Raw genomic sequence first — 12,140 nt, forward strand, 5'->3', positions numbered from 1 at the left:
AAAACATTTATTTTGTACAAAAACAAGAGAAACCTAATAAAACTACATTAGATAACCGCTTTTAGCGTGAAGAAATACATGTATATACGGAAGAATTATTGTCTTGCAAGACAATAAATCACCAAAATTACACATTCACGTGCCTGCTTTGAGGTTAAAAGGTGTTTGAAATAATTAGATACAGGCGTTATTACTGCAATGTATGATATAGAGCAATTTTTATTGAAATCAAATTTTGGTGACAAATTACAGCTAATGTCCCTTCAACTTGCTGATAAAACGTGTTAACTAACGGCAGGGCTAGGCACATACACATTTATTGATATGAAGTTTCGCAATATACAGCAATTTTGTAAGATGTACATTCAAGTTTACCAATGAATCGGTAGAAATCTATGCTGTGTGCATGTGCTTTGTTTCTCGATAAAAACAGCGGCCTTATATCATGATAAAATACACTTGTTTATCTTTAAAATGAAAAAAAGTCAAAGCTAATAAGGTCAATGGATGGTCAACTGAATTTACACATAAAAATTCATAAAAAAGCTTGTGTAGACATTATCAAATAAACGCAACACATGTTTATGGTAAATCTTTTCCAACAAAGCCAACCTCAGTGCTGAATTAAAGAACTGTTCGTTCTTACTCGTGAAACAACTACGTGTACAGTAAAACCTGTCTAGTCCGACATGTGCTGGGAGATTTGTCGGATTAGACAGGATGTGAGATTACACAGTGTAAAGAATGTAGGGTAATTGATTGGAAATAAAAATTGATTCGGAATTCGCAGTAAACTGTTTACACGGATATCGGATTAGAGAGGTATAACTGTACCAATGACTACTTGATGAAAACCGCCATATATGTTTTATTTTTGTTTTTAAAACACGTTCCTCAGTCGGCTCAGTAAAATAACACTCAGCTGATCACAAAATTGTTTTGATATTTTTGTCCTCTTCATATGCCCCATCTTTCCAATAACCTTTAAATGGAACTTTCATCTTTAAAGTCCTCTGTGTGTCTGTCGACCTGCTGAAATGTCGACATATCAATCGGTAGAAATATTTCAATCTGTGGACTGTAGTTAATATAACATTGTTTGGTGAGTGTGCGGTAGCTGCTGATTCTATGATATGATAAGTTATATTCATTCATTTTTGGGATGGATTATGCGTAACAGAAAAAGTGATAAGGTAAACTGCATAATGTTAACTTCAAATAAGTGATTGGACTGCTAAATTAACTCTTTTTCGCTGTCAATGCTGCATTGCTTCTCATCCCAAAATGAAAACATTTACTAAATTGAAGACTCACATGGCGTAATTCTGTATCTCTTGACATTGAAGAGTTCCTATAGTCTGTTTAATATACAGTGGGTATGGGCAATTAAAGCATATCACTAATTTAAGAAACAGACTATAGGAACTCTTCAATATCAGGAAATATACAATTACGCCATGGGAATCTTCATCTGAACGGAAAATGTAGTGACTGTTTTTATTTTGGAATTTTCTTGCCTAGACGGTAAGTATTGAAGTATCAAATGATAGTGAGAGAGAGTAAGTTTAACAGTCAATTATACGAAGCGAACGTCCATGTCACCAAAGTGCACATTAATGGCTAGAACTTGCCGAAGTCGAACGTGAATTTATGAAGGCCTGTTCACAGATTCGGTGAAGGCGTCAGTTCAAAATTTTCAGCCGAGCCGAATCTCAGACGAGATGCTGACAAAATACGTCACAATTTCACAACTGCAGATACGTCAATTGATCCCTTCGTATGATGTAAAAACAGGTGCTCACTGAGAGATTAGTAAATTCCCATTCTCGTATTACTGCAGTTGACCAATTGAATTGTTTGCAATGAATCAATTCAAGTTTTCAATTTTCTTTATTGCAGAGGACATACATGCACATCTTATAGCACAGTTTGAAACATATTGTACGTTGTTTTAGTATAGTCAAAATGGACGGTCAGTTCAACGTATTGTATTTAGTTCAAAGATGAATAAAAAAAATTCATTATATACATATTCGGAGAATGACAATGCAGGTAAAATCTATATGCATGTATTACACACTAGAGTCATTTGGCATTGAATATAAACTTTCCCAAATTACATAGTTCTGTAATATTATCGGCATTTAATAACTTGTATGTATTAACCTGTGCATAGAGAGTTTATACCAATAATACTTTTCACTAGTTTTGATCGTATTTCAACATATACTGGGCAAAACATTCACTGGTTCAAAGTTGTTCCTTGTGTATGGTGTAAAAACAGGTGCTCGCTGTCAGACTATTAAATTCCCAAGCTTGGATTGATGCAGTTTAGCAGTTGAATTGTCGCCAATCACTCAGAGCGATTGCAGCAATCCTGCAATAATTTTCTTCTGTGCTTGCATGTTCAAAATAAAAAAAATCTGACTCCTTTTCTGATAAATCATATATTTTGCCTGGGGTTCTGGGCGGCATTTCCCTCTCTTGTTCCACAACCTATATTTGATGCGGCCCAGGCACGAGGGGGGCTCGAACTCACGACCTCCCGGTTACAAAAGCGATCGTTAGACAACTAAGCTACCGGTGTATGCAAATGGAATAGTTTAAATGTTGTTAATATATTTACAGATACAAGGCATTATAGATTGACAATTTTGTCATCAACGAACCATGCAAATGTATGAAGACGTAATAAGAATCATCTATACCAGTCTGTATCACATCTGGACGTTTTAGTGCAATGACCTTGCACTTGGTAAAAAAAAAAATATAGGTTAGATGCAGCATCCAAACCATGAATGGTTGCGAACATCCACAGAACTTAGATCGATTTCATAAACGCCGTCAACACAAGATGTCACAGGAGCTAAAATTGTTCTCCACGAAAATTGGACCCCATTAAAACAACCCGATTTCACTGTACACTGTAGTATAGTCATATGAATTAACTCCCTAGGCCTGTTTCAAAGTCAGATCCAATGGTATACAGATTGATAAAGCAACCAAACGGAAGTAAAAACAAAACCGGAAGTAAAAGAAGAAAGATACACCTTTGACTGCCTGTCTCGGTTTGATTACGATTATTGAATATAGTACATGTGTTAGTCTGACTTTCTACAACAATCTGATCATAAAATGTTTAAGATTTATTGTGTTTTATAGAAAAGAAAACCGAATCTACTTTAATCTATTTGTAAAATAAGTCCAAACAAATAAACTTGGCGTAAACTTTTGAGTTTGACATACTTCTGATTTCAAATTTACTCAGATGAAAAGTCAATATTAATTTTTTATTAGACCAGCATAGTAGATCATTATATACAACAGTACGAGCTACAAACGGATCAGTAACTGCTCGATAGCAACAATTTTTATTACCAATATACTTGTGCCCCCCCCCCTCTCTCTCTCTCTCTGGTTTTTAAAACAATTTCCTCACAATACATCATTTCAAAAACCTAGATCGTTTCTCCCATGCAACGGCGAACTGTTGACATTAGTTGACGTCACATAAAACCTTTAGGATCCGCCTCCCGCGAGAAAATAACACACTCCTGCATGCACCCGATCATTGACAAAATCTGTCTGACTTCAAATATCGTGGTCAAATTGTATCAAGACTAGAATCTCTATTTACCAGTAATGTTAGAAAATGTTAAATGACAAAGTTTATTAGTGTGTTTGTTTTAAAGTTCAGACTATCACAGAACACAGCGCGATAAAAAAAAAAATTCTTCCTTCACCGGAGACGAAACTGTTAAATGCCCACCGACTGTACCGTTCTATACTAGTATTTTGTCTATATCATCTCATCATTCACCCAGGGTATTGAATATTAACTGCGTCTCCAATCTAATGACTATAGATGTTAATTAAAAAGAAGCTTTAAATGACCAACAATAGCCACACAATGAGTGTATATTCACGATCAGTCACTGAGGCGATATATGATAAATTCCACCGAAACCCGAAGACAACTGCTCAAATCCGAATCAATAATCGTTCCCTCGTTACAGAATGCACCTCTAAGTATCTGCCAGAGGATAAAGTTCTATCCCCCCTCCCCCTACAGATATATTGCAGGAGGCTGAGAGCCTGAATCGGACAAAAATCGTCTCCTTCAGTCTTACCAGAGGATATAAATAAGGGAAAACCAAAAAGGCGACTTTACTAACGGTGAGTTTGCTTTAACAATCGATAATATAAATTTCTGAAAACAGATTTCTTTTTAAAATTCTGTCACTGTCAAAATCCGTTTTATGCTGCTTGAAGTATGAATTTTAAAAATTCTTAAATTACATGTATAGGACTATCATTCAAATGAAAGGGGCACTCACAGTACCTTCATATCTGTTTCATGAAAATCCAAAGACGAAGAAAAATCGATACTGACTTATCAATTTCATTTTATATACACCAAGTTCATATTTGGAAAACTAAGGTATCAGAAATGAACTACAATGTATTCAAAATAGAAGTTGGAACGAAAAAGTAGATATTCAGAATACAATTATCGATATACTTATATAGTTACAACGACACGGTTACATGTATCTAAAGAATACTCACTAAAGTATTCAAAATTCATTTTTAGTGATGTTAGTGCAATTAAAGTTCTTTGATAGCCTCGTAAGGCCGGTATCTAACGTTATGACACATTGGGTATCGTTTAAACGTCTTCCCAGGACATGGGGGTCTCCCGTATATCAAAGACGTGTCCAATTCCTGTACTTTAAATGCCGAGAAACAAAGAAACATGTTCAAGTGACCTGGATATGTTACAAGGTCAGAGTAGGCTGGTTCTTGGTTATTTTGCATTATCATCATTATATGAGTAACGCTGGTCTTGACTGTTTCGAGATGCTATAAATGACCATTGTAATGATTGTTATTCAAATGAGGTGGTACGCCGGTAGCTCTTGTGTATACACAGCAAAGTAAACTTTTAGCATTCAAAATTTACTCCAATAGTCCAAGAAAACCTATTTGTAAGTATATATCTCTTTTCCAATAATTTGTTTTTAGTTAACGTTTGATGATGCATGCCGTTTTAGTTCCTTTCAAGTAAAATCATCTTGGTTGTGTCTTACCTATTAAATATTGTTCAGTTAACGTAACTCATACAGTTTATTGATATTTTGCAATACATTTGATTTCAAGTCAATAGTACAAGCGGTGGCTTAGTGGTTGAGCTTTCGCTTCGAGATCAAGAGGCCGTGGGTTCGAGTCCCGCTCGTGCCTTGTATATAATTCTAAATGTGTGGTACGTCGCCTAAAACTTTGTTTCGAAACAAGAGGATACTTCTCGAAAGGACCGTGCAACAAACAAACAAACAAACAAACCAAGCATAAAAGCAACAGCTACACAAGTACATCTAGGCAGAAGTATATGTATTATTCTGAATGTGAGAAAATTCAATCAGAATTCAAAATTCTAAAGTAAAAAACCGACAAAGTGAATAGATAAGAAAAATACATATTTATACCCACATGTTGAAGACGATACGATGCCACAGAGACATAAAAACATATGGTTTCATTTACCACGTACGAGATGACGGAGTTGAACCTCACAGATCCTATCTATGCAAAATGAGGGACACATTATATTTTGATGAAAGGAAAATCTACACATATTTTTTGAGAGACAGTATCTCTAGTTACAGGGAAATACACATGTACCCTTTTCATCTAAATTTCGTGAATTCATCATACATGTACTTGAGAGCCGTCAAAGTTTGTTGCAAGTATAAATGTCACTATCACTAAATATTTGCTATTTTGTATCGACGAAGCATGTGAGTGTTTAGATTACCTAGTGCCACACGTATATCAATGACAATAAATATATACATGTGCATGGTATATTCAAATATTTACTTTGCCAATGATTTTGCCTGAAGCTGATATCTTTACGAATTGTGATATAGCCATTCCCATTATGAATGCACTGTCAGGGGCGGATCCAGGAATTGTGGTTACGGGGGTGCCATTTTATGAGGCAGTGGGTCCAGGTCGAAGCCCTGGTGGGGGTCCAGGGGGCGAAGCCCCCGGAAGCTCCTGGATTTTACAGATTTTATGGGGCTTGAAATATTTCTCCTATAAAGTCATTTGTACTATTTTCTATCATTTTAATAAGGTGAAATTAATAAAACCACCCAAATTTTAAGGGTTTTTTGGGAAAAATTAGGTTCTCCCAATAAAGTAATTCAAAAAATCAAAGGATTTTGTCATTCATTTCTCCGGGAGTGGAAGAAATCATTGCTTCTTTTATCGTTTGGTACATTTTCCGAAACAAGATACCGCGATTTACCTTAAATTTGAAAATTTTAGGGGGGGGGGGGGGGGGGGCGCCGGCTGCGCCCCCTCTACATCCGCCACTGGCTGTAGTTGTGAAAAATTGCGCGTAGGGATCTTGATTGATAAATATAGTACCAGGTCTATATTTACGGCTGGAAATTTCGACAGAAATGAAAATAGAATGTGGATATGAAAAATGCATTTCATTTTTTTTTTTTTTTTTGGATAAATACATGAGGGAATGAATTGCAATTTTATGCCGGTATATTTTTCATGAGGTGATAACGAACTTCTTGTCGGCGTGAAGCGTCGCAATTCATGTCCCCATGTATTTAAAAAAAAAAAATCGTCAATATGTTCTCTATACCTTTACTTCACTAAAAGATTCCGAAAAGCCAACATGGATGTATTTTTAAGTTACAGGAATGCCTAGTAAGATATTCACAAGATACCTGTTTCACAAATAAACAAATACACAGTAGATAATATATTAACAACATTTTGCACTAGCTTATCTCATAATCAATTTTAACACCAGCAAATACCGACTTCTTATCATTTAAAGGTTTGTGGCGATATTTTTAAAGACAATTTAACAAATCTCATTAAACCAGCGGTAAACAAAAGGCTCCACCGATAGCCGTTTGTTCTGAGGGTATTAAACTGGTTCGGACGCAATATGTCACATCATGGGTGATTGAAACATATAAATTGTTTCATTATCGTCATCTCGTTACAACTAACATATCGATGAAAGAATTTAGCCAGATCTTTGGGTCAAAAGAGTATTGGAAAATTTGTCAATGTGTGTAGGAATATTAAATTGCATTAAATAAATCTGCAGGCGTACCAAGTGTACAAATTTAATTTTCTTTTCTGCACTTCCTTTGAGTCATAAATTGTTAATTGGTAACTAAGTACATGTATGTTTCTGTTTGACAAACTTTAATAAACCACGGAGTAATTTGCAATTTCATTTTTTTTCTTCTGCGGTAGTGTAACATATTTCATTTGCAAATCATTTTACCTTTCAACAGTTGAGAAGAATCAGCAAAATATGTGGACGGCAGTATGAACGATGCAATATCGGATTTAAGGAAACGCGGAAAAAAGAAAAGTAAAATAGAGCAGCTTCTCTTGGTGGACCACAGTAACATTTATTTTGAAAATGATCGTCTGGCAGAACGTCTCGCTAAGTTTGTGGACGAACTTCACAAGGACAGACACAGGCAGGAAATGCTTAGAAATGTCGAGATTCAGGAACTTCAGCGTGAAATCGAGAGTCTACAGTCTATGAAAGCAGCCTCGTCTGCACAGACGAAAAAGTTTTTGCAATCTCTTGAAAACTATTCAGGGACAAGTGCAATACCTAAACCTACAAAGAAAGTAAGACCTCACACAACCGGAAGTTACTTTAAAAAGTCACGCGCTAAATCCGAAGAGCGGGGACCGGTTGAAAAAGAAAAGATACGAACAAGGGCGCGCAGTGCGAGCAAACAGGAGGATTCTGGGAGTGAAAACGAATTCGAAAGAGCAACGAAACGCGAAAAACGTGCAGCTGCAGACGACACAAAAACTGGGGAGCAATCAGAAGGCGGGAAAAAGAAACTGAAATATCCCGAGGACTGGTATACTACAGTGCTTCCAGCCTCTGACAATTGCTTAAAGAAAATTCGCCAGCAATACAGGAGAGAACAAACTGCTCCGACATTTTCTCTCTCAAGAAAGTCAAAGAAAAAGTCGGAGAAATCAAAAGACAGTGCCAAACCTCATCCTAGTACGGCTATCGGACAACGTGGCCAAAGTCGAGAAAAGACAGAGGAAATGAAACAGAGATCGCTCGTAAATACTGCGCAAGGCCGGAAGCATTCTACCGGGACGGTAGGAAGCAAATCCGAGATGGAGGAACAAATGGAGTCGAAATCTCGAATCAAGCTGCTTTGCCAGCAGAAGGCAAAACCGGTGTTGATGTCCTTAAGACAAATGAGAGAGTTAACAGGCATGGATGGAAACAATGACTCCATGCCGAACAAACGTCAGGAAAAGTTAGATCAACAGATACAGGCCACTAAAGTCAAATTTCTTTCATTGTCACAGAGGGTTAAGACTTTTGTGAAAGAATTGGACGCCAAAATTGCTCAAGATTTAGAAGACACTAAACCTAAGGAACTTGAATCTCATCACAATGACATGTACGCCGGGATAATGCCTCCGGACCAGATACAAGTACCATCTTAGAACTTCTTAGCCTGCAGAGCATCGAATCACACCTGTTTCCCACGTATGAAATTTAAAAATATATATATACACTGTATATCCATTCCATGTATCCCCCCCCCCCAAAAAAAAAAACCCAGAAAAAATCAAACTATTCATACCAATAGATTTTATATCGTGTTCGATATAACATCTACTGTATGAAAATCAACAATGTGTTGAGCACTGAAAGAACATGTGATATCTAGCCATAGACACACATATACATATATATTGTATTTGTGAATCATTCTAAAAAGTAAAATATATTTTCATTGTTGTCTGATTTGCGTCATGTCTTCGATTCTAAAAGTATGGGTCATTTTGTAAGTGTTATCCCTTCAATGTGATTTGCATATATAATTTCTGTCTTCATTGCTTGTGTCTAGCTGGGTCAAAGGTGGCGGATTTGTATCTTGTGTTCAATAAATATCACATCGCTAAATAATAGTGTTGGTGTCAATATTGTGTAGCTAAAGTAATGAAAAAAGCCAATATGTTTTCGTGAGACAACAATAAACATCTGTTCCTATGTCTCTCATTGGACAAGGAAAGGGATAGAAGTCCATTTCTAGGCATCGTACAATATTCTAATTTTCTGATTGATTTCTACACAAATGAAACACAATCATAAACTTCGTAAGCTATGCTATTTAAAGATGCTATTTAAAGATAAATAGCACAGCTTACGAAATCTATGAAACAAGCGCTTGTGCGTTGAGAGAAGTCGAGAGGCATGAAGGCTATGCCTTTCGACTTCTCTAAAGAGAATACGTTGATACTAGAATAGGTTGTATTCAATGACATGTTAATATTTTTAGAAACAAAATGTACGTAAACCCAGATAAAAATCAAACTCAAACGAAATTTCACAGCCTATGCGTATTTACTTTTGTTTTTTCTCTCTCTCGAAACAAGCCATTGGTAGGTTGGTTTTTTGTGTGTGTAAATAATCGATGTGCGGAAACAATACATTACATGTCTGTTAACTGGCTATCAATTGACTCAAGTGAAGGAATTTGCAGTATTTTCTTTCCAATTGCACATACAATGTAACAACTTATGGTAACCTTTACTACCGAGCCGACATGAATGCCTACACACGCGCGTGTGGCTGTATAGCGGCAAAAGAACACGACTGAATTTTCTCTCACTTTATAATACGCCCTGACCATCTCTACAATGCTTGCAGATAACTTATTTTATTTAACGACCTGAAGTTTCTCATCTTTCATAAAGGCAAATATTTTCCATGTGTTATGTACTCCAGTTCACAAAGTTTTAGAAATTTTTAATGTGATGTCATATTAAGTTGGATGCCTTGTAGTGCGTCAAGTTGCCATCAATAGCGAACACACCTACATGTGTATGGAGCGCCATAATTAACATAAACTCAAATAATTGAAGATATCTTTAATCATTTGAAGATATCATTAATTCATTTGATGCACGCAACAATAGAATTAGATATATCTTCAAATGATTACTGATATCGTCAATTCTGAATTATTGCGCGCATTAAATGAATTGTTGATAGCATATATTATTCAGCTGTGTTGATGACTGCTATAATTGAATTTTCGCTCTCTTCAAACGAATTGATGATTTCAACGATTGAATTGATGCGTGCTACAATTCAATTGAAGAGAGCATTAATTCAGTAAATGCACGCATAAGTTTAAATAATGCTCGCAAAAATTGAATTATTGCTTTCTTCGATTGAATTGTAGCGCGCATAAAGTCAATTATTGCTCTCTTCAATTGAATTAATAATAACATTAATTCCTTTGATACTCGAAATAATTCTGAGAGAGAGAGAGAGAGAGAGAGAGAGAGAGAGAGAGAGAGAGAGAGACAGCAACTGTATATGATCAGTGATATCTTCAGTTCAATATATCCACAATTGAATTAATGATTTTTTTAAATTGAATGTTGCCTTCTTTAAAACATCGATGCGCGCATGAATTACTTGCATAAAAGCATTGTAAATAATTAAGATATTTGCGAGCAATAATTCTACCATATTGATACGAACATCAATTGAATTCATGAGGGCAATAATTGAATTGATGCGCACATCAAATCAATTATTGCTCTCATCAAATGAATTAATGCGCGTATCAAATGAATCGATGCTCTCATCAATTCAATTCATGCGCGTATTAATTTAATTAGTTGATGATAGTAATATTTGAAGTGATGCGCGCATCAATTCAATTTTTGCGAGCAATAATCAAATTGATGACATCTTAAAATAATTAAAGATATCTTCAATATTTGATTTTATGTTAATTTGGCACGCCATATATACCAGTAAACGTATCAGCACTGCGTTCAGGCAAGCAATTAATGAATATGTACCTTAGCAAAAGAGTCGTAAACTAACATTGGAGGAAAAGTGTTGCATATTAATGTATATGCCCTGTGAATGAAGGTGGGCAATTCATCATAAGATGTTTAGAAATATGAATAGATATAGGTTTACTAAGTTTAGATCTGACAAAAAATGGGATCAATTGACGAAACATAGAAAGTTAGTAAGTATACATAGGTCTCAATGTGAAATTATTTTCAAGAAAGATGTGTTGTGGCCATGGGACTTAGATTCTTGGAAAATTGTTAAGCCGTCCCTTATCGTTTGATATTTCAGTTCAGCTGTTTGGTTTCGCAATACCAATAATAATAATAATAATAATAATAAAAATAAAATATGAGAACGTAAATTTATGTACATCTCTTATTTACGAATATTTCAAAAGCAACATTACATAAAGCTAAACTACCCTCTCTTGAAGTTCGTAGAATGCATCGTATATAACTGTTAAACGTTTTAAGACTGTCAGACTGATATTAATAATTAGGCTTTCTAATGCTAGGACATGTTCGTGGTTAGGACTTCAACATATATAATAAAGTCTTTCAGATTTTTGGAGTTTTCGAATTCTTCCGACAAATTTTTGATGTCAGTTTTTCTTTTACAATGTACAACATGCAGATTCAGGTAAGGCTGTATTGTTTGTGTCTGAGTTTCAAGTTTAACTGGTGCCTGTTTTGTATTGTCCGTGTATGAAAAGTTAAAGATAACGAACAGTGATCAATCTCATAACTCCTATAAGGAAAAGTGAAGATAATGAACACTGATCAATGTCATAACTCCTATAAGCAATACAAAATTAAGAACTGGGCAAACACGGACCCCTTGACACACCAGAGGTGGGATCGGGTGCTTGGGAGGAGTAAGCATTCGCCGTTGACCGATCACACCCGCTGTGAGTTAGCCCATTATCTCAATCAGGTAAACGGAGTAATCCGCAGTCAAAATTAGTGTATAAAGAACGGCCTAACCATTTGTATGAAACACGTCTGCCAGCATTTGTATCTGGGTTTTTTTCCACTTACATGTAATATAGTACTAATGCTGCATCACGTAGTATATGCATTTATATCTTATACAGTTTGTTCTTTTCACAACTAAACAGAAGTACATGACACATAAATAGTGAGAGAAAAGAACAAACTGGATAAGACATAAATGCATATACTACGTGGTACAGCATTAGTACCAGATACAATTTTGGTATTCA

At 35.6% G+C, this 12,140-nt stretch overlaps 1 protein-coding gene across 2 annotated transcripts; it reads left to right on the top strand.

Annotated features, from left to right (window-relative positions):
• Window positions 1-3,912: 3,912 nt before the first annotated feature.
• On the top strand, window positions 3,913-9,001 carry LOC125675128 (meiosis-specific nuclear structural protein 1-like). Of its 2 annotated transcripts, XM_056160123.1 has the most exons (3): window positions 3,913-4,176; window positions 4,972-4,988; window positions 7,338-9,001. In XM_056160123.1, the coding sequence occupies exon 3, from the start codon at window positions 7,372-7,374 to the stop codon at window positions 8,536-8,538; it is 1,167 nt and encodes a 388-aa protein (XP_056016098.1). In that variant the 5' UTR covers window positions 3,913-4,176; window positions 4,972-4,988; window positions 7,338-7,371; the 3' UTR covers window positions 8,539-9,001. The 2 variants fall into 2 exon arrangements, with proteins under 2 accessions (XP_056016098.1, XP_048768585.2); XM_048912628.2 differs by lacking the exon at window positions 4,972-4,988 and having other exon boundaries at window positions 3,914-4,176.
• Window positions 9,002-12,140: the final 3,139 nt, after the last annotated feature.

Source organism: Ostrea edulis, chromosome 3 (genome assembly GCF_947568905.1).
Source record: "Ostrea edulis chromosome 3, xbOstEdul1.1, whole genome shotgun sequence".
NCBI classification, from domain to species: Eukaryota; Metazoa; Mollusca; class Bivalvia; order Ostreida; family Ostreidae; genus Ostrea; species Ostrea edulis.

Coding starts and splice junctions, on each gene's coding strand:
- LOC125675128 (XM_056160123.1), top strand. CDS start 7,372: ATGAACGATGCAATATCGGATTTAAGGAAACGCGGAAAAAAGAAAAGT.